General features: G+C 54.8%; 9 protein-coding genes across 9 annotated transcripts; 3 read left to right on the plus strand and 6 right to left on the minus strand.

The window, feature by feature from the left end:
• Positions 1–40: 40 nt before the first annotated feature.
• Positions 41–2,015, minus strand: CC84DRAFT_1169678 (tubulin-domain-containing protein). Its single transcript, XM_018179722.1, has 6 exons — positions 1,898–2,015; positions 1,668–1,726; positions 1,301–1,611; positions 744–1,247; positions 506–698; positions 41–453 (listed from the first exon to the last, which is right to left on the minus strand). Exons 1-6 carry the CDS (start codon positions 1,907–1,909, stop codon positions 180–182), a joined length of 1,353 nt encoding a protein of 450 aa, XP_018029308.1. The 5' UTR covers positions 1,910–2,015; the 3' UTR covers positions 41–179.
• A 192-nt stretch (positions 2,016–2,207) lies between these two features.
• Positions 2,208–5,750, minus strand: CC84DRAFT_410620 (mechanosensitive ion channel-like protein family). The gene has a single exon (XM_018186098.1). It carries the CDS (start codon positions 5,586–5,588, stop codon positions 2,574–2,576), a length of 3,015 nt encoding a protein of 1,004 aa, XP_018029309.1. The 5' UTR covers positions 5,589–5,750; the 3' UTR covers positions 2,208–2,573.
• Positions 5,751–5,920: 170 nt separating this feature from the next.
• CC84DRAFT_1181687 (uncharacterized protein) lies at positions 5,921–7,142 on the minus strand (the record flags this gene model as incomplete). The annotated part of the gene is made up of 3 exons (XM_018180566.1): positions 5,921–6,161; positions 6,258–6,691; positions 7,131–7,142. 3 exons carry the CDS (start codon positions 7,140–7,142, stop codon positions 5,921–5,923), a joined length of 687 nt encoding a protein of 228 aa, XP_018029310.1.
• A 613-nt stretch (positions 7,143–7,755) lies between these two features.
• CC84DRAFT_1233255 (uncharacterized protein) lies at positions 7,756–8,794 on the plus strand (the record flags this gene model as incomplete). The annotated part of the gene is made up of 3 exons (XM_018183783.1): positions 7,756–7,788; positions 7,934–8,276; positions 8,380–8,794. The coding sequence occupies 3 exons, from the start codon at positions 7,756–7,758 to the stop codon at positions 8,787–8,789; spliced, it is 786 nt and encodes a 261-aa protein (XP_018029311.1). The 3' UTR covers positions 8,790–8,794.
• Positions 8,795–9,102: 308 nt separating this feature from the next.
• On the minus strand, positions 9,103–10,759 carry CC84DRAFT_1200192 (ran GTPase activating protein 1). The gene is made up of 3 exons (XM_018181654.1): positions 10,684–10,759; positions 10,423–10,630; positions 9,103–10,367 (listed from the first exon to the last, which is right to left on the minus strand). The coding sequence occupies exons 2-3, from the start codon at positions 10,612–10,614 to the stop codon at positions 9,303–9,305; spliced, it is 1,257 nt and encodes a 418-aa protein (XP_018029312.1). The 5' UTR covers positions 10,615–10,630; positions 10,684–10,759; the 3' UTR covers positions 9,103–9,302.
• A 137-nt stretch (positions 10,760–10,896) lies between these two features.
• CC84DRAFT_1264517 (uncharacterized protein) lies at positions 10,897–11,441 on the plus strand (the record flags this gene model as incomplete). Its single annotated transcript, XM_018185315.1, has 3 exons — positions 10,897–10,915; positions 10,965–11,041; positions 11,091–11,441. The coding sequence occupies 3 exons, from the start codon at positions 10,897–10,899 to the stop codon at positions 11,229–11,231; spliced, it is 237 nt and encodes a 78-aa protein (XP_018029313.1). The 3' UTR covers positions 11,232–11,441.
• Positions 11,440–13,307, minus strand: CC84DRAFT_1157775 (glucosyltransferase; the record flags this gene model as incomplete). Its single annotated transcript, XM_018177030.1, has 2 exons — positions 12,836–13,307; positions 11,440–12,790 (listed from the first exon to the last, which is right to left on the minus strand). The coding sequence occupies exons 1-2, from the start codon at positions 13,237–13,239 to the stop codon at positions 11,440–11,442; spliced, it is 1,755 nt and encodes a 584-aa protein (XP_018029314.1). The 5' UTR covers positions 13,240–13,307.
• Positions 13,308–14,100: 793 nt separating this feature from the next.
• CC84DRAFT_1105307 (RNA-binding domain-containing protein) lies at positions 14,101–15,637 on the plus strand (the record flags this gene model as incomplete). Its single annotated transcript, XM_018175092.1, has 3 exons — positions 14,101–14,613; positions 14,667–14,956; positions 15,007–15,637. The coding sequence occupies 3 exons, from the start codon at positions 14,101–14,103 to the stop codon at positions 15,635–15,637; spliced, it is 1,434 nt and encodes a 477-aa protein (XP_018029315.1).
• Positions 15,638–16,898: 1,261 nt separating this feature from the next.
• CC84DRAFT_1169682 (uncharacterized protein) lies at positions 16,899–17,355 on the minus strand. The gene is made up of 3 exons (XM_018179723.1): positions 17,243–17,355; positions 16,990–17,127; positions 16,899–16,940 (listed from the first exon to the last, which is right to left on the minus strand). The coding sequence occupies exons 1-2, from the start codon at positions 17,287–17,289 to the stop codon at positions 17,010–17,012; spliced, it is 165 nt and encodes a 54-aa protein (XP_018029316.1). The 5' UTR covers positions 17,290–17,355; the 3' UTR covers positions 16,899–16,940; positions 16,990–17,009.
• Positions 17,356–17,740: the final 385 nt, after the last annotated feature.

Raw genomic sequence — 17,740 nt, forward strand, 5'->3', positions numbered from 1 at the left:
CCAAACATCAACCCACGAGCAATGCGAACCATGGATCCATGCATTCAAAATAATTGAAGCTTATATTGACGTTGCAGCTAACACGGTACCCTATGCCAACTTTGCAGGAACCCGAGAATCAATCTGATGCTCCCAAAGCCACTAAAGGGCGTGCTGCTGTCTCACAGGGTATATTCTGCCTAGTATTCGCCCTCCTCAACGCCCTCGTCAAGAGAGTCACTGGCAACCTCCTCGTAGTCCTTCTCGAGCGCCGCCAGGTCTTCACGGGCCTCGGAGAACTCGCCTTCCTCCATACCCTCGCCGACGTACCAGTGGACGAATGCACGCTTGGAGTACATAAGATCGAATTTGTGGTCCAGACGAGACCAAGCCTCGGCGATGGCAGTGGTGTTGCTGAGCATAGAAACACTGCGGTCGACAGCGGCGAGCTCGCTTCCAGCTGGGCTGATGGGCCTGTACATAGATTAGTGGATGGGCAAGATGTCGCAACAATCTAATCACTCACTTGGTGTAGTTGATGCCGAGTTTGAAGCCAGTGGGGCACCATTCGACGAGGTTAAAAGATGATTTGGCCTTGAGAGCGGCGGCTGCGACCGTGCAGTCGCGAGGGACAATGTCTCCGCGGTACAAAAGCGCGACGGCCATGTACTTGCCATTGCGTGGGTCGCAGACGACCATCTGATTGTTGGGCTCGAAGCCTGGTTATGTTAGCCGCGAAAGTGCCATCAGCATGAACAACGTACACTGGAAGGTCAAGTCGGATACCTTGAAGCTCTCGTGGGAGCTCTTCTTGGCCGAAACGACAGGGGCGTAGCTAATGAGCGGATAGTGGATACGCGGGTACGGGACCAAATTGGTCTGGAACTCGTTCAGATCAACATTGAGCGCACCATCGAATCGCAAACTCGAGGTGATGGAGCTGACGACCTGGGCAATCAGACGGTTCAGGTGCTCGTAGTTCGGGCGGGGGATATCCAGGCTGCGACGGCAGATATCGTACACGGCTTCGTTGTCAACAAGGAAAGTGCAGTCAGAGTTCTCGATCGTGCTGTGGGTGGACAGGACCGCGTTGTAGGGCTCAACAACGGAAGTCGAGACACGCGGAGCAGGATATACGGAGAATTCAAGCTTGCACTTCTTGCCGTAGTCAGTAGAGAGGCGCTCGAGGAGGAGAGCACCAAATCCGGATCCGGTTCCGCCGCCAAAGGAGTGGAAGATGAGGAAACCCTGAAGGGACGAGCAGTTGTCTAGCAAGGTTAGTCACCGCCTCCCGTTTGACCGTTGCTGGGCTCAGTCCTACCAGCAACGCGCCGGATGCGCTCGATGACGCCGTCGACCATCTCCTTGCCAACAGTGTAGTGGCCACGGGCATAGTTGTTGGCAGCATCTTCCTTACCGCTCAGCAAGAGCTCGGGGTGGTAGAGTTGGCGGTAGGGTCCGGTGCGAATCTCGTCGATCGGGGAGGGATCCAAGTCGACGAAGATAGAGCGTGGCACGTATTTGCCGCTTCCAGTCTCGGTGAAGAAGGTCTCGTAAGAGCCACCTTCGGCGACATCCTGGGCATCAGGATCGGGGCGACCGTCAGCCTTCAGGCCGTGCTCCAGCAGGTACCTGGACTCCAGTCAGTCGAGGTGGTTCGTAGGCGGAGGCGGGTGGAGGGCGCGTACAGTTCCCAGGCACTGTTACCAAGCTGGACACCAGCCTGACCGATGTGAAGGTGGCAGATCTGCAAAGACAGAGTGGTTAGCGAGGTTGTGATGCTGCAATTGACGTTTGGCGCGAATTGGTCCAGTTGCTCTCCGGCAATGCTCAAGATGGCTCCCCAGCAGCCGAGACAAAGCACCCCTCCTTCCCCTCGATACGCGTAAACAATGGGCTGTGTGAGCTGTATACGCACCTCTCCTCGCATTTTGGGCGTTTTTCAGCGCTGTATCAAACAGACTGAGGAAGAAAGGGATGAAAAGGCGAACTGGGGCGTTGTCGTGTACTGCCGTCTACGCGATGAAGCGGTGAGCGGCGTGGTGCTGTGGGTTTGTGCGGGGCCCTGTGTGTGTTTACGGTTAGGGAGCGCATAGGCCACCGCGGCAGGGGCTCTCTGCACGCGATTGGACATTCGCTTGCACTTGTCTTTATCCACCGCCGCTGGCGCACCCTCTGCCAGCTGCAAGCGGAAGCGGAAGGTGGTTGACGCGCTTCGGTCGCGTCTGTGTATGACTAGGCTCAAGACGGGTCGAAAGTTACGCTTGTGCTGATGTGTATCCACCTGCCCTCGCGTAGACATGGACGCCGGCCAGGTAGAATGCCCATCAAGGCGCAAGTTGCTCCAGGATACAGGATCGTGTGTCTATGCGGTAAACCTATGATGATTTACCAGTCTTGGTGATATCTAATGGAGATGCTAATTACGACAAAAGGAAGGAAAGATTCGTAGCCCACTACTGCTGAGCGCCGGGACTCAACGCCAAACAACCTATCCGCCATGCTTACGCTTTTCTATATGCTGCTCTCCGCGCTGGATTGGTGCAGTTAATGACTAAAGGAAATAAAAGACTGTGGTCTTGTGATTTTGTGATTTAGTGGAATCGCCTCATCTCGAAGGTCTCCGTCTGGGAGCGTGTCGGTGCATGGAAGCGTTGGTCGATAGGCTCCAGGGCGCCTGAGCTCTCCGCCGGACGACGAGCCTCTTCGGCGCTCGTTCTGACGGCTTGTGGGCTGATAAGGCCGGAGCGCGGATCAAGCTTCTCTTTACTGTCATTCGAATCGCTCTCAGGAATGTCAGCCATGGCAGCCTCTTCATCTTGGCCACGAGAGCGGTTGCGGCCAAAGAAGCGGTTCCTGTGGACGCTTCGCTCCCGTAGTTGCGAACTGTCCGTGTTCACGCGCTGAATACGGTTTGCCTGGTGGCTAGGTCGAGAGGCGATCGAGGTGGATCGAGCCATGTCGTTGGAGGGGCGGCGTTCAGTCGAGTGCCGGGAAGGAGAAGTGACTCTGCCAATCGTGGCTCGCTGCTGGGTGGCATTCTCTCGATCCTCGAAGACATCGCCTGGAATCTCGGCAAAGTCGACATCCTTCATACCAAGCGAGAAGTCAACACGGCGGCCCATAGCTGCCATTGACTCTCCGCGAGCACGTGTACCAGTAGTACGAAGAATGGATTGCTGTCGTCCGGGAGCGCCTTCGTTTCCATTGCCAGATGATGGGGTGTAAGCCGGCGCAGGCACAATCGGTTCGTCTTGAGCTTGATGGTGGAGCATTCCGCTTGGGTTGTCTGGTGTGCCGTTGTGGCCAACGCCAGGTGTAGCCTGGTGGGGAAGATGTTGCGTGTAGAGAGGGAAGGACTCCTTCTGTCCAGGGTAGCGCATACGCGGTCCTTCGATTCCGCATTCCTGCATCGATACCATTAAGCAACAGATGAACTTGTTGCGGCGTTGGAGACGAAGCAGCTCGTTCTGCCAGTTAGACTTGTAGAAGAAGACGACATTGAGCGTAAGAGAGTGAACTTCGGTGACCTGTCTCAATTCCGTAAGGATGTTGGACCCGTATTCGCGCTTTTCGGCAGTCACGAATTCTAGCAACCGTTGGCGCAAAGAGTCGATCTGCTCAAGAGTGGTACCAAATTTAATAACGACCGGCACAGCCTCGGCAAGAGCACCAGAACGACGCTGGTTGAGGATGAACAAGGTGTTAAGGTAGCTGTTGGGCGCTTGTACGACGTGCCCTTCCATCTTTTTGAATTCAGTGTAGAGCAAGGCGATCTCCTTCACAAAGTAGTCGTCACCGAGACCCGCGGCACCAGTATTACCATAGATCGTGACGCGGTCTCCAACATCGAAAGGATGCTTCACGAAGACAAAAATTACCGACTGCAGGAATTCTTGCGCAGTGGCGGAGAAGAGCCAGGACAGTGCAAGGACCGAAGAGCCAGCAGATGTGAGGACACCTGCCGCAGAAGTCGAGATGATGGAGATAAAAACGAGGATAGTGATGACGACAACGATGAACAGGAACACATCATCAAGTTTGCTGACCACAGAGTCCAGATCTTTTAGCGATGCAGTGATGGACTTCCGCTCACGGCCGATCTCAACGCAGACCGCCTCCAGCTCTTCCATGGAAATGTCGCCGTTCATGTCCTTATCGAACATGGAAAATGCCGCATCCGCCTCATCGTTGTTTTCGAAAGCGAATTTCAAGTCATCTTGGTGTACTGTCTCCGTTTCCGGGCGGGCGAAGGTTCGATACAAACGTCTGGCCAGGACCTGGCTACCGCTTGTGCTACCGAGAAGCGCGAGGACCACCTGATTAGGATGACCACTCCCAGTGACTTCTCGGCCGGTGAAATCTCCAGCAACCTTTCCAGCAATGTCACCAAACTTGTTAAAGGCTTCCTTGGTATTTTTCTGTGCCTCTTTAATGTATTGGCCCGGTGTTCGAGCACCCGATGCCATACCTCCTTCTTTTGCTTCAAATTCAGAGTCCTCCATGGCTATCTTCTCCTTCGAGTATTTGTATAGCTTAGCCAAGCTACCGATTTGGAACTTGTTCAGCTCGATCCTGTCGGCGTATGTGCGCAAGTGGAAGCTAATAGCAATGAGCTGGATGATAATCTTTTCGATGAAATTGAGTGTCATTCCAACGAGGAGCGAGATGAGGATCTTGTTAAGGATAACTTCCCAGTTCTTTGTAGCTGTATTGCCGTTCACGTGGTGGTGCTTCATTGTGGGGAGGAAGGATATCTCGATAGCAAGGAACCAGAAGAACAGCGTTGCGGGTAGTTCGAGTTGCTTGCCCATATCTCGCCATTTCTTGTCATTGTTGGTGAAGAGACTCGAGATCAAGCCAATGGGCCAAGGCAGACACTTGGCTATCGATCTGCCGGCCCAAAGCGACAACCAGATGATCATGAGCCAGATACAGAACCAGGACATCTTAACACCGCCTACCGATGCGTTCTTAAAGAGCAGCGCTCCCAGCAGAAGCGGGATGAGAATGATCAGAACCAACGGAGTAATGTAGGTGAAGTATCGAACCACCCAACTGGAATTGTGAACTTTCTTGAAAAAGCGAGACACTTTGGTCGATGGGTTCTCAGGCGGTTTGTAGAGTGCCGCTCTCTCGTGCAACGGGTTCGTAGCCACATCGAATTCGTCCTCGGGCTCTTCCCGACGTGAGCGAGTTCGTCGCATGGATCGGGATGTTGACTGTCCTCTTTCGAGGCCTTCGACAGCATTGGAAACCTCGCGCTCTACTTGAAGCATAGCAAGTTCGTCATTCAAGCGGCTGGCTTGCTCCCGAGACTGCGATGGAGACTGCAATGACCCTGGTGGACCCAAATGCACTGTGTCGACCGTTAGGTGGCTACCCGCCCGGGCTCGGCCAACGCCTGTGTCGAGCTGTGGAAAAGGCGCCGAGCCTTGTTGTTTTTCTGGGTTTGAGTTCTTCTGGCTCAGATCTTCTCCCACAAAGGTGCCGTCGTCATCCGAGGATCGCTGACCATGCGCCCCCGCGGCTGGCATGTGTGTTGGTAGGTGGTGGGTGTTGCTGTCCATCTCGTAGGTCGGCTCCGGCCGCTCGACTGGAGTGACCATGATGGGGGATGTCCAATGTGTACGGTGGTTGTGGATTTTTACGTTCGCGTTGACAATTGGCCTGACGCCGCTGCTATGACGTCCCTGCTATCTTTGGTTTTGGGACTAAGGACCGCCAATTAGGAAAATTATATCAGCGAGTGACGATAAGTAGAAGAGACGGTTGCGAGGGGATGCAACGAGATGTGCTGAGAGGTGAATGTGGCAGAGACGGCGAGTTGCCAGACCCAAGTATAAGGGTCGAATGCCGGGGTCGTGTGTGTCTATTTGAGGAGCCAAGGGCGAGAGTCCATGAGTTGGGGTGCGCGGCCCTGATCAACGATTTTCATTCTCTAGCCAGGATCGGAGCGACGGTCTGATAAGAAAACTGGGTCGCTGCAAATGAAAGTCGCGGAAGCAGCGCAGAGTGCCGCAATGTCAATGCTGGGATTTGGGTGGGACCGTCCACGCTCGGCGTTGGGAAGGGAAACTGTCTCGAAAAAGATTGCCGCCGCACGTTGTGCGTGCACAAGCGTGCATTGCGTTGTTTGGTTCGCTGTCGGGCAAACGGTGCGCCAGTCTTTTCCTTGTGTCCTACGTCACTGATGCAGGTCCCACAACGCACGCTCGCCAAAGCACAACATCTACTTCTGGCCAAGCCGTGGCATTCGCGATCTGATCTGCACTCACCCTGACCGATGCTGTCTGACAGCAAATTTCGCGTGCGCCGTGCTGTCCAATCTGCGCGCCAGCTTATTCCACTGCATCCTTATCGCTTCGCAGGCACATGTCCCAACGGGTCCGGGAGCGTGGTGGCTTGCGGCAAGGGCGTAAGCGTTCAAGGATGGTGGCGGCGGCGTGTCCCTGATGAAACTTGGCGTTCCCTTTGTCGTGCGTGGGGGGTCCACCGCTGACGATCGAACCCAGACACCCAGACGGATGTGTCCAGATTCCGACCCCGAGTCGATGGTCCCACAGATATCTCCAGATCGCAAGATCTTATGTGCTGACGTCTTACCTTTTCGAATCTTTGCATCCAAATTACGCATATTCTTCCGCGCAGTATGCGTTGGCGAGCCGAGAGATGTATGGGCAAATTCGCATCCTGACGAACTTCCGAATGACTATCAAGAACATTATCATACTTAGTCAATAATACAGATGACGTTGGTTCCAATGACTAGTACACAATGAGTCAGTCGCGCTTTTCCACGTCTATACGGTATACGAACTACGTGCAACACTAGGGGCGTATTGACAATGAGAGACGAGCCACATCATTTTACTTTGAAATCTGTCTCGGACAGTTGCGAGTATCACGGTTGGAAGAACCATTCGCGCTGGGCCTCATCTTCTCTGCCATAAAATTATTCTCGTTCTGTTTCCTTGCTTTTCGGTAGCTGTACACGCACCGTGGTTTTGTTCTGCAATTCTCATTCTTCAACGGCCTATGATGGCAGTCTCGACGCGAATCTACAATCTCAATCGCCTTCTCTGATATCGTCTCGCAAAGCCATAATGTAATCTTTCGTGGTTCAGCATTCCACGTTCTTCTAGACTTACACTGTGAGACATGATTTACTGTTCTTTGTAATGATGTCTCGATGCCACAGACACCATGCCCCATTCTACCTGTACACTCTCCGGTGGGGAAGATAGGGCTTAAGTCGGGGTAGATCGCGCTACGAGGGTGAATGCTAGTGCGTACAGTAGAAGATGAAGCCGCGCAGCGCAGCATGTTTATCACGATGTTCCATGTGACTCGCAAAGAGCAAGCTTCACAAGCCGAATTAAGCTGCAACTACTGCTCTCATGGCAAAAACGTCCATATATCTGGACATTGGGCGTTTGCTGCGTATGTAAGTTGATCCTTGTGGTGTGAATCCAACATCGCAGTATCCATCTTGCGTAACATCAAGTGCGTGGTAACCGAGAATATTAACACTCGGGTAGTTACGCTCTTGCCCTTTCTCTCGCGCTAGCATAGTTGAGGTGAAGAGTACCTACCGTTTGCTCCTGCGGTACCTGTCCCCTTCGCGTGCACCGACGTCACTACATAAACACTGTCGCGGGGAGCGTACTCTCGCAAAGCCAAACACCCAGCCAAACATCACGCACTTTCGCTGTCGACACTTAGCCAATCCTTCAATCCACTTCTGCTCCTCACTTTACTATCGAGCACCACAACATGTCGTCTTCCAGCGAGCACTTGGAGACCGCGGTAAGTCATGACAAGCTCATGTGTCCAGGAACCCACTTGCCGTCTGAGCACATGCTTGCTGATGGGCTTGCCCTGAGTCTCTAAGATTGTCACGAGTGTCCATCATCTTGGTTGTGAGAAGATGTAGCCTGAACATGACTCCCAGGTCCTTTCACTCGACAGCTCGAACCAATATGCTCACTTCAAGAAGGTCCTCGACAAGTTGCGGACTGATCCGCTGAGCATCACCCCCGAGGATGCACGTCGCCTAAGCGAGCAGGTGGAAGTCACCGATCGCCGCTCTGCCTCAATCGTCTCCGCCGTCGAATCCCTCGCATTGGTCAGCCAGGACCTCCAGCAGCCGGACGCTCAGGCGGGCCAGCCGCACATGGTGCATGAGGCTCGCCACACCCAGCACGTTCTCGTCAATGATCTCAAGGCCGCCGTAGACAGCAACCCCAACTCGGTGACTCCTGATCTCCTCAAGGCCACGCAAGAGATCGTCAGCAGTGAGTCCCCAAGCTCCGGCACCTGGAGTTCAGTGTCTGGGCAAATGTTATGGACAGCGCCTTGCTCAGCCTGGATCGATTCAGCGCACTGACTCGTTTTCAGAGATGCAGCAGGCAATTGGTGCAGCCCATGCGCCCCAGCCTGAGTTGGAGCCTGAGTTACAAAAGGAGCTTGCTAGAATCAAGCCCAAGATTGAGGAAGGCACCGTTACCAAGGCTGAAGCCGACAATCTCCACTCCCTCGAAGCTCGTGCTCACGGCCACACCGAGAAGGGCGGCTTGACTGCTAAGGCCCAGTCGATCGCTGCGAAACGCGAGCGTGCCCTGTCCCTCAGTGATTCCACCAACGAGTCGATCCAGACTTATGCCAACCGCTCCAGCACCTCGAATGGTCAGATCCCTTCCACTCCCGCGTCAGTGACCGTGACCAAAGAGGCCACTACGCATACTTTGGCGGAGAACAAGCAGATTCCTCACCACACCCGCAACAGCAGCGCGGTAGAGGCGCACTAGGGGAGTACTACGAGCTCATTTTCCAGATACAGGCCAAGTGCAGTCACGGAGCACTCAGAACTAAGTATTAGGTATCATTTCCAACGATTGGTAGTTAGTACGGGCGCATGGATAGCAGAAATGGAGGCTCATGAACAGCGGTAGTATCTTCCCAGGATGGGCAGTACGTATGCATGTAGTACTTAAACTTTCGTCCGCACACCATTCTGGCCTTGACTTGTGCCACTGTGTTCATCCAGGCTGCACTCTTTGCATTACTCACATGATGATGATTTGCAGTCCGTAAAGAAGAAAACATATGAAAAGAAAAATTGGTGAGTTGTACGTGGTTGAATGCTGCAATCTATTGCTTCCATCCTATCCTATCCCATCCTGCCCGTGGTATCTCGTCAATCGTATGCACATGCGCCCCAGCCCAAATCCCAAACTCAGACACCTGTCTGCCTCCATTCCACACGCCATCCCCAAAGCCACCCTACCAGGGTAGAGCTACCTAGTAGTAGAGTCTGCCGGTCAACCCTGCTTCGCCTTGATCTCCGTCTTCGCCAGTGCATCCGCAAGCTCATCAACATCCTTGTCGATCTTCTGGCTCACGTTCTCTTCTTCCGCCTGCTGATCTGCAATGATATCCCGCGCGGCCTTGGCTTCCTCCTCCTCCTCTTCCTCCTCTTCCTCCTCCTCGTCTTCAGACTCGAGCTCCTCCAGCTCGCCCACGCCCCAATTCTCGTCGTCCTCGTCGTCGACGCCCGCGGCTTCGCGGCGCTTGGAGAGTTCCTCGCGGAGAGTGTTGATGGAGGCGTCTTCGGCGTCGAACTTGTTGCCCTCGAGCTCGATGCGGCGGAGGGCGGGGAGGGAGGAAAGGGCGGCTGCGAGCCCTGCGACGCCCTTGGCGTTGATGTCGTTGAACTCAAGGCGCAGTATCTCGAGCTTGGTGTTCTTCCCATTCTTCAGGGCTTCTGCGAAGGCGATCCCGCCGCGCCTACTGAGCAGGCAGTCGCCAACACCCAAGTCCTTGATGAGCGGCCACTTGCCCACGACGTTGGCGAGCGCCTTCGCGCCGGTGGCTGTGAACGTGTTGTCCTGCAGGTCGAGCGTCTCGATGGCGGTGCTGTGCGCGAAGCCGTGATTAAGCACGTGCGTGATGCCCTCGGACCGGATCCCGTTCTGCACCATCTTGACCTCCTTGATGCCCGTGTGCGCGGCGTATGTCTTCGCCCAGGCGGCCATGCTGCCGTTCTCGAGGCGGTTGCGGCCGCAGATGACGGTCTCGAGGTAGGGCACATCTTTCCCTTCTTTGCGAGCGGCGTCTTTCTTGGCGGCGAGCGCGGTGAGAGCATCGGCGATGAGGACGCCAGCGGCGGGGCCGAGGCCGTTGTTGTTGAGGATGAGGTGGCGGAGGGGCACGTGCTGGGAAAGGAAGTCGACGAGGGGCGCCTGGGTGTTGAGACCGAAGGCGTTGTCGGAGAGATTGACGGTGTAGAGGTTGGGCAGCGCGAGGAGCGAGGTGAGGAGGGCGGAGAGCGCTTGTGGAATCTCAGAGAGGAGGCGGCCCGTAAAGATGTCGGCGAAGTTGGCGACCTGGAAGTGGTGTTGTTAGTCGAGGGGTACACAGGGCGCATGAGGGGTATAGTACCTGCAGCTTCTTCTTGGTCTCAAGGACCTTGGCCAGCGCTTCACTAGCGCCTATTCCGAGGGTGTTGCCCAGAAAGTGCACCTCCTCCACGTCCTCGTTGTCCTTCAGCGCCTTGATATGGGGCTCGATGTCCTCGGCAGTGTCGAGTTTTAGGCTCTTGCCCTCCAACGAGAAGACCTTTGCATCAGACATGGTGTGTGGACTCGAACTGTGTGTACATTAGTCTTTCACCTCCGCGAACAGTTTACAAAGGGCGCATACCGAAAGAATACCGTTGTGGGTGACGAGAAGCAAAAAGGGTTCAATGTTTTGGTGTCTTAGTGGGGGTTATTTGGGGCCTGGCCAGTCTGCAGGGGTCCGGCGCGTGGGCCCTTCTTTCGCCATCAGATCGGTCCGCGGCAATGCCAAGGCCTTGCAATTCGACATGTTCGATTGTTAAGCAGCTCAACTTCCTCACGCCACACATACATCGCAATGGGTTCAAACCAGTCAGGTATGCATATTCAACTGTTCGCGACGCGCCTTGATTAACACAATGACAGCACCGGCTCCTCCGCCACCAACCGCTGCCAACCTGGGTGCAGAAGTGAAGACCCCCAGCACGCCTGGGAAGCCAAAGGTACGAGCTCATCGAAGGGTCCCAGTGCCAATTATTAACTTGAATCCAGCCCTGCTGCGTCTGCACCGACGAGAAAGCCAAGCGCGACGAATGCATGCTCTTCTCTGACGCCAAAAACCCACAAGAAGACTGCGCCGACCTCGTCACGAAATACAAGATCTGCATGAAAGGCTACGGTTTTGAGATATAATGCGCTGCCGTGCGGGAGGTGATGTATGATACGTGTTGGAAGCGGCATATATTGTACAACAGAAGCATCAATTGGCGTTCGCGCATTGGGGCAACCGCTACATACCCACTTGTACATGAATGAAACCAACTTCTCTCCAACGCGCGACTCTGAAGAAATGGGTATCTTGGTATTTGAATGTCCTTGAAACGAAAACCACAGGCATGGACTACTGCGTTTTGCTCTTTGCCTTGAAGCCCAGCAACTCGCTCTTGCGAAGCAGTGTCCACAAACACCACAAATAGCATAGGGCGAAGCCTCCGCATCCGATGATGGCATTCGCCACGACCCACAAATCCGGTTTGTCGGCCGGTGTAGCGACAAAAGCTTCTGCGACGTGCCACCCTACCATGGCGACATAAATGTTGAGGTGTAGGATCTTCGTGGGAAGGCTCAGGCCACCAGAGGTGCCCTCATGGTATGCGGAGAAGGAGACAGGTGGCAGCCCGAGTAGATATGCCCAAAGCAACGAGATGACAAAGTATGGCACTCTGAGCTCATCCCTCTTGAGTAGCGGAAACATGGTCCAGACACCCAGCATATTGGCCAATCCTACCCAAGCACGGACAGACGGTAAGAGTCCTCCCTGTCCACTCAGCAAGAGTGTCATCGGAAGAAGCGGTAGCAAGACATTCTTCTCGTGGACCTGGTATGAACAGAGGAAAAAGCCCCAGGCGGTGGTCGCAAAAGCAAGAGGGACTAGCTGTCTTCGTGGCTTGAGGAACAAGATCAGGCATGGCGGGGTGATCGAGGCCAGGGTGGCGACCAGAGCGGCGCGTTGAAGAAGAGTTCCGGAATATCTGTGGAGCTTGTGGAAGGTATGAATGGTGCACCAGACGTTCGCTACCTTGTCTTCAAACAGTCCTCGCGCGAAGGGGAAGATCCGGTGAACTGACTGGCCTAGTCCTAAGATGTAGGGGTAGTACCAAGCCTCCGGGTTCAGTGACATTGGTAGAGACTCCAGCAGCGGAGGCAGCGGGAGGCCCTTGAGCGGCATAATCTTATACACATCGTACGAGATCCCAACGAGGAATGGTAGGTAGAGAAGTGCAAAGGCTGCAACAGTAGTAACGGCGATCGACAAGAGCCTGACCACATTGATCCGCGGGAAGACGCATATGCCAAGGAGGTAGGCGAAGACAGCAGGCGCATAGAACAATGCCATCTGCTTGAAGCCGAGTGCGCCCACGAAGAATACGCAGCTCCAAAGGTAGCGCCCAGCCTGAATGCTCGACAAGCTCGCCACCGCAAGACCCAACATGACGGTGTTGTACTGAAAGTGCCCATGATCGATCAGCAATGTGGCAGGCTGCATAAGGATCGCAACGAGAGCGATGGAAGCCTCCCACACATTGACTTTTTCGGCGCGAGAGTATCGTCTCAAGAATATGATGGTAGCCGGGACGTAGATTAGATATTCGGACACGAGAACGGTTGCGCGCATGTAGATTTTCAACAACGGGTCATCGAGCGCTCGCGAATCGAACAGTGCGAACCACTGAGGGTTGATGGCGGAACCACTAGCTGACATTAGCGACGGAGACACGAGCACAAGGCACACATACATGGTACCCAGAAGCCAGCTATGGTATGCAGTCAGAGGCGGATAGTCCAGACCCCACCACTCGAGGTCGTAAAAATACCAATGCGACACAGGGAGATGCTGGGTGAGCTCCATCCAGTGCCGCTGAGCTTCAAAGTCTCCGTGCATGGGCGGTGAATTGAAGCCAGAATATCCCCACAGACCAGTCGTCCATCGAAAGAGCCCTACCACCATGAGGATTACCGGTATGGTGATCCATTGCGAGACAACACCCTTGGCAGGCCAGAGAAACGCAACGAGGGGAAATGCAGGCTTGCGGGCATGGCTGGACTGGTCCAGGTCGAGGGTACCGTGGGTTACGTGAGCAAGAGATCCCTCTTCGATCTTCCTCCGCCGACGAGGCTTGTACCCTTGCGGCGAAGCCATTGGAATAACAAGTCAACTCTGCGGGCGGACGTCGTGTAGGATGGAGCTGCGACAGTAGGCGACGTGACGCGCTCGCTAGGGCGCCAAGCTCAAGGGTCCTCACCGACTTCGACACGCCCACCAGCCCACCCATTTTTGCCTCCGGCCACCGCCCCAGCTTTACCGAAGGCACGAACGTTGCCTAGCGCGACCGCGTTATCGATACGCAAGACTTTTCGCGCCCGTGGATTGGCTGCCCAAGGGACCCGCTAAATTTTCAGAGGTTAAAGCTCGAACTTTTCGCGCGCTCGTACTTTTCACCCAAACTCTTGCGACTTTCTTTCGCACAACAGCACTTCTTCCTCTACACAACTGTCGGGGCTCTATTCGTGGCTTTGTGGGTACTTGTGAGCTACTGAGGGATTATCGAGAGAACTGCGACTCTTCACACACACATTCTATCAAGTCAGTGGGCACATGCGAACAATTTCCTTAACACACAGAGGACCAGAGGGCACGCCAGTCGCTCAACAGAGCACGGCGATATTCATCAGCGGGCTTTTTACTCCTGAGGGCTATACTTTCGTCTTCTCGGCATCTTGTGGGAACACAGCGCCTTGAACCGTGGGCTTTTACGTGGGCTTCGGAAGTTTCTGCCGCAAGGCGCAAATTTCTCTGAGGGTTTCCTGTGGGCTTTTCGCGATCTGAGACAGTTGGCTACCAGCGCATTCGTCTCTTTGAGACCGGCGCTTGAATTCCGAGACCTTCGTGTCTTACCTCTTCCTTTTCTCTTCTTTTCTCTTCTTTTCTCTTCCCTCTTACCAAGGTATATCTAGCCTTCAGCATACTGATACATTGTAGAACTAGAACACTATTACCAACATGTCTAAGACCAAGGCTACCAAACCCAGCGCCGACAAGAAGGCCTCCAAGAAGGTCGATGCCCCCAAGGTGAAGGAGGGTCGCGTCACCAAGCCTTCCCAGACTCCCAAGGCCAAGAGCAAGGAGATTGCCAAATCTGCTGCTGGCGCCGACAAGAAGTCCAAGAAGTCCAAAAAGGCCCCTACTCCCGAGCCCGAGTCCGAGGACTCTGAGTCCAGTGCCTCTGAGGAGGACAGCGACAGCTCCGAGAGCGAGGAGGAGGCTAAGCCCGCTGCTAAGGCCAACGGCAAGGCTAAGCCTGCTGTTGCGGCCAAGGCCGAGGAGTCCTCCGACTCTTCTTCTGACAGCGAGTCTGACAGCGACGAGGAGATGGCCGACGCTCCTGCTGCTAAGGCTGCCACCCCCGCCAAGGCTGCTGCGAAGAAGGACGACTCTGATTCTTCCGACTCCGACTCTGAGAGCGACGACTCTGAGGAGGAGGCCAAGCCCGCTGCTAAGGCAGCCAAGGCTGACGTACGTTGACCGCTCCCGTCTTAACCATTTTTTTTTATCTAACAAAACTATAGTCTGATTCCGATGACTCTTCCGACTCTGATGCCGACTCCGACGACTCTAGCGACAGCGACGAGGAGAAGGAGGCCCCCTCCAAGAAGCGCAAGGCTGAGGCCGAAGCTGAGCCCGTTGTCAAGAAGACCAAGACTGAGGCCTCTGGCGAGGAGGAGGGCATCAAGAACTTGTTCGTTGGCAACCTCAGCTGGAATGTTGATGAGGACTGGCTGTCCCAGACCTTCGCGCCCCACGGCACGATTGAGGGCTGCCGCATCATCACCGACCGCGAGTCTGGCCGCTCCAAGGGGTACGTCTATTGTAAATCCTCCCTTCCGAACTTTCCTAACGCCATCACAGTTTCGGATACGTTGAGTTCAGCAGTGCTGCTGAGGCAAAGGCTGCCAAGGAGGCTCTCCACGACTCCGACCTCGACGGCCGTGCCCTGAATGTCGACTTCAGCCAGCCGCGCCAGCAGAACCAGGACAAGGGTGCCGCTCGCGCCAAGCAGTTTGGTGACAAGCGTAGCGCGCCTAGCAACACACTGTTCATTGGAAACCTCTCCTTTGACTCGACCAACGACACCATCGGTGAGGCCTTTAGCTCCTTCGGTGAGATCACCCGTGTCTCGCTGCCCACCGACCGCGACACCGGTGCCCCCAAGGGCTTCGGATACGTTGAGTTCAGCTCCGTCCAGGAGGCCCAGGCTGCTCTTGACGGCCTCAGCGGTCAGGACGTTGACGGACGCAACATCCGCATCGACTTCGCTGCTGCCCGTGACAACAACGGTGGTGACCGTGGTGGCCGTGGTGGTGGCTTCGGCGGAGGTCGCGGCGGTGGCCGTGGCGGCGGCCGTGGTGGCTTTGACCGTGGAGGTCGTGGTGGCGGACGCGGCCGCGGCGGTGACCGTGGTGGCCGCGGCGGCCGTGGTGGTTTCTCGACCAACCGTGGTGGCTTCGGCGACTTCAAGGGCCAGAAGATGACCTTTTAAACGCCTCGTTATGAGCACGTTTGTCCTGTATGATTCTCTACCCTCGTTTGGAAGGGTCGGTAAGTGTTGAGTATTCGCGCCTGTTCCACATGGAGCTTGATGTGAGGCTCGACCATGTCATGACATCTGCGATATAATCTGTCATTATACCATGGCTTTGGCTGGCGTCACGGATCAAAAGTAATTCTTGCCCGACTTGCTCCAACAACAACACGATAGTGTAGAAGAGAGACAAGGTCCGCGGATTAGTTCATGTTAAATGTATATCAAGTTTATGAATCGGGAATTTGAGCCGACGATGTGTGCATGAATCATATACATTTACAATGTGCAAATTAGGCTACAAACCTAACCAAGGTTTCCACTCCCTTGCAAGTCCATGTGCCCATCCTGCTGTTCTCTTCGCCTTCAGCAACCATCACCTGAGCAAGGCCCACCGTCTCTCACATGCAACATCCCGCCGCCATCACGCGTGGGGTCCAAGTGCATGCAGCACCCGGAGCGCGAACCGTGGTTCGATTTGGACACGCCAGCCTGCGGTCGAACCATGGTTCACGATGCTGCATTGCGGGGTTGCCCGAGGCCACGAGCCGTGGTTCGGAACGATGTCTTGCATTGTGGTTTGAACTAATGAGCTTAGGGTAAAAAAGGAGCAAGCTTTGCATTGGGACCAGCACGCGCATAGGCTGAGGGACTGTCAGCCGATGCGTGCTTCACGTGAATATTGGATTTTGCCAGAATATGCAGCCCTGTACGGATATGTCTTTTGCATTTCTGAATGACGATGGCGTGCGGAGCATGGCTGTTGTAACACACGCCGAGGAATGTTTACAACACTGTTGGCTCGTACAACAGGGAATATCTTGCAAGACTGATGCGTTGGTGTTTGTAAGGACTTCGTTCCACGTGTCGCACAATGGCTTCCTGCAAGACCAAGAATGGCGAAACCCGTCGGTTGGAAGCGCACACTATCAGTGACGAGTGAGATCATGGTATGATAAACATCACAGCAAAGCCCGCCCATCCTCCCCACACCACACATACCCCTTGCACCCTTCCCCCCAAAGCTATCCACCCTCCTCTTCAAATCCCGATTCATATAACATCAAACCCCGGTACTGCCTTCCTCGTCTGATCGTTGAAATTAATAGCCGTCAAGAACCCGAGAAGTCCTCTCTGTTCACAAACGTCGTATGTCCCGGCGTTGCCTTGCTCGGCTGAAACCCGAAAAAGTGCTTGCCCACGAGGATGCCCTTTAGCCCGCCGTCCCAGACGAAGCCCTCTCAGGAGTTTTCCTATAGTACTCAGCGCGTCGGTGAGGAGGAAGATGGAAGGAGGGATGGGTGACGTACAACGATGTTCGGATTCATGATCATGCCCCTGTCATCGCGGACTGTGTCGCCAGGCTGGAGGTCCCGGCCGGTTTTGCCAGCGGGGGCCTGGATGCTTTTGAAGTGGCCGGGGGAATGCAGGACGGAAGGGGTTCGACACTTGAAAATCTTAGTGCGAAGCAGTCTCATCAATGGAGCAGGAGAGTCGCGTGGTGAGGTCTGACATATACCCCAGCGGTTGCTGTACTCTTATTCACGAAGAGGGCCTACGAACGGGGGGCCGATCACTGCTCTACGAGGTACCCAGCTCAGCCGTGACATGCTAGCTGACTTCTGGCTGACCTTACGGGCGAATCGCCTTAGTACTGCTCTACCAGGAAATGCCTCGTCCGTATGCGCCATACTGGATAATAAAATGGCGATCCATACGATTTGGCAAGATATTTGGCCGCGGACGACATGATACCGATTCGGAGCAACAGGATCGCAGCCAGCGAAAACAGAGCGAGGAGAGACGAGACCTTTTGGCGTTAGAACTTGCGCTAGGCTTCTCGAAATACGAGGGGACATAACCACCGCGATTGACTCCAACTTCAAAGTCAGCGCTCAAAAAGACGGTAGTTTGTTCTCAAGCACGTGGACTCGTTCTCGAGATATAACTGTGTTGTGCTACGGAGCCCTGTTGGGCACTGTTCATCCGTACACCTTACTCGGGGCTACAGCGGAAATGTATACCTCACGCGTCGCAGTCATCGTGCTCGCGCAAGTCATA

Source organism: Paraphaeosphaeria sporulosa, assembly GCF_001642045.1.
Source record: "Paraphaeosphaeria sporulosa strain AP3s5-JAC2a unplaced genomic scaffold CC84scaffold_16, whole genome shotgun sequence".
Taxonomy (NCBI): domain Eukaryota; kingdom Fungi; phylum Ascomycota; class Dothideomycetes; order Pleosporales; family Didymosphaeriaceae; genus Paraphaeosphaeria; species Paraphaeosphaeria sporulosa.

What these genes read in the sequence shown, in the direction of transcription:
- CC84DRAFT_1169678 (XM_018179722.1), bottom strand. An exon ending in GCGCATCCGGCGCGTTGCTG is followed by an intron (nt 1,248 to 1,300) that starts GTAGGACTGAGC and finishes TAACCTTGCTAG; the next exon opens with ACAACTGCTCGTCCCTTCAG. An exon ending in ATCCGACTTGACCTTCCAGT is followed by an intron (nt 699 to 743) that starts GTACGTTGTTCA and finishes TAACATAACCAG; the next exon opens with GCTTCGAGCCCAACAATCAG.
- CC84DRAFT_410620 (XM_018186098.1), bottom strand. Translation starts at nt 5,588, where the DNA reads ATGGTCACTCCAGTCGAGCGGCCGGAGCCGACCTACGAGATGGACAGC.
- CC84DRAFT_1200192 (XM_018181654.1), bottom strand. Translation starts at nt 10,614, where the DNA reads ATGTCTGATGCAAAGGTCTTCTCGTTGGAGGGCAAGAGCCTAAAACTC. An exon ending in AGACCAAGAAGAAGCTGCAG is followed by an intron (nt 10,368 to 10,422) that starts GTACTATACCCC and finishes CACCACTTCCAG; the next exon opens with GTCGCCAACTTCGCCGACAT.
- CC84DRAFT_1169682 (XM_018179723.1), bottom strand. Translation starts at nt 17,289, where the DNA reads ATGTCACGGCTGAGCTGGGTACCTCGTAGAGCAGTGATCGGCCCCCC. An exon ending in AGAGCAGTGATCGGCCCCCC is followed by an intron (nt 17,128 to 17,242) that starts GTTCGTAGGCCC and finishes AAGATTTTCAAG; the next exon opens with TGTCGAACCCCTTCCGTCCT.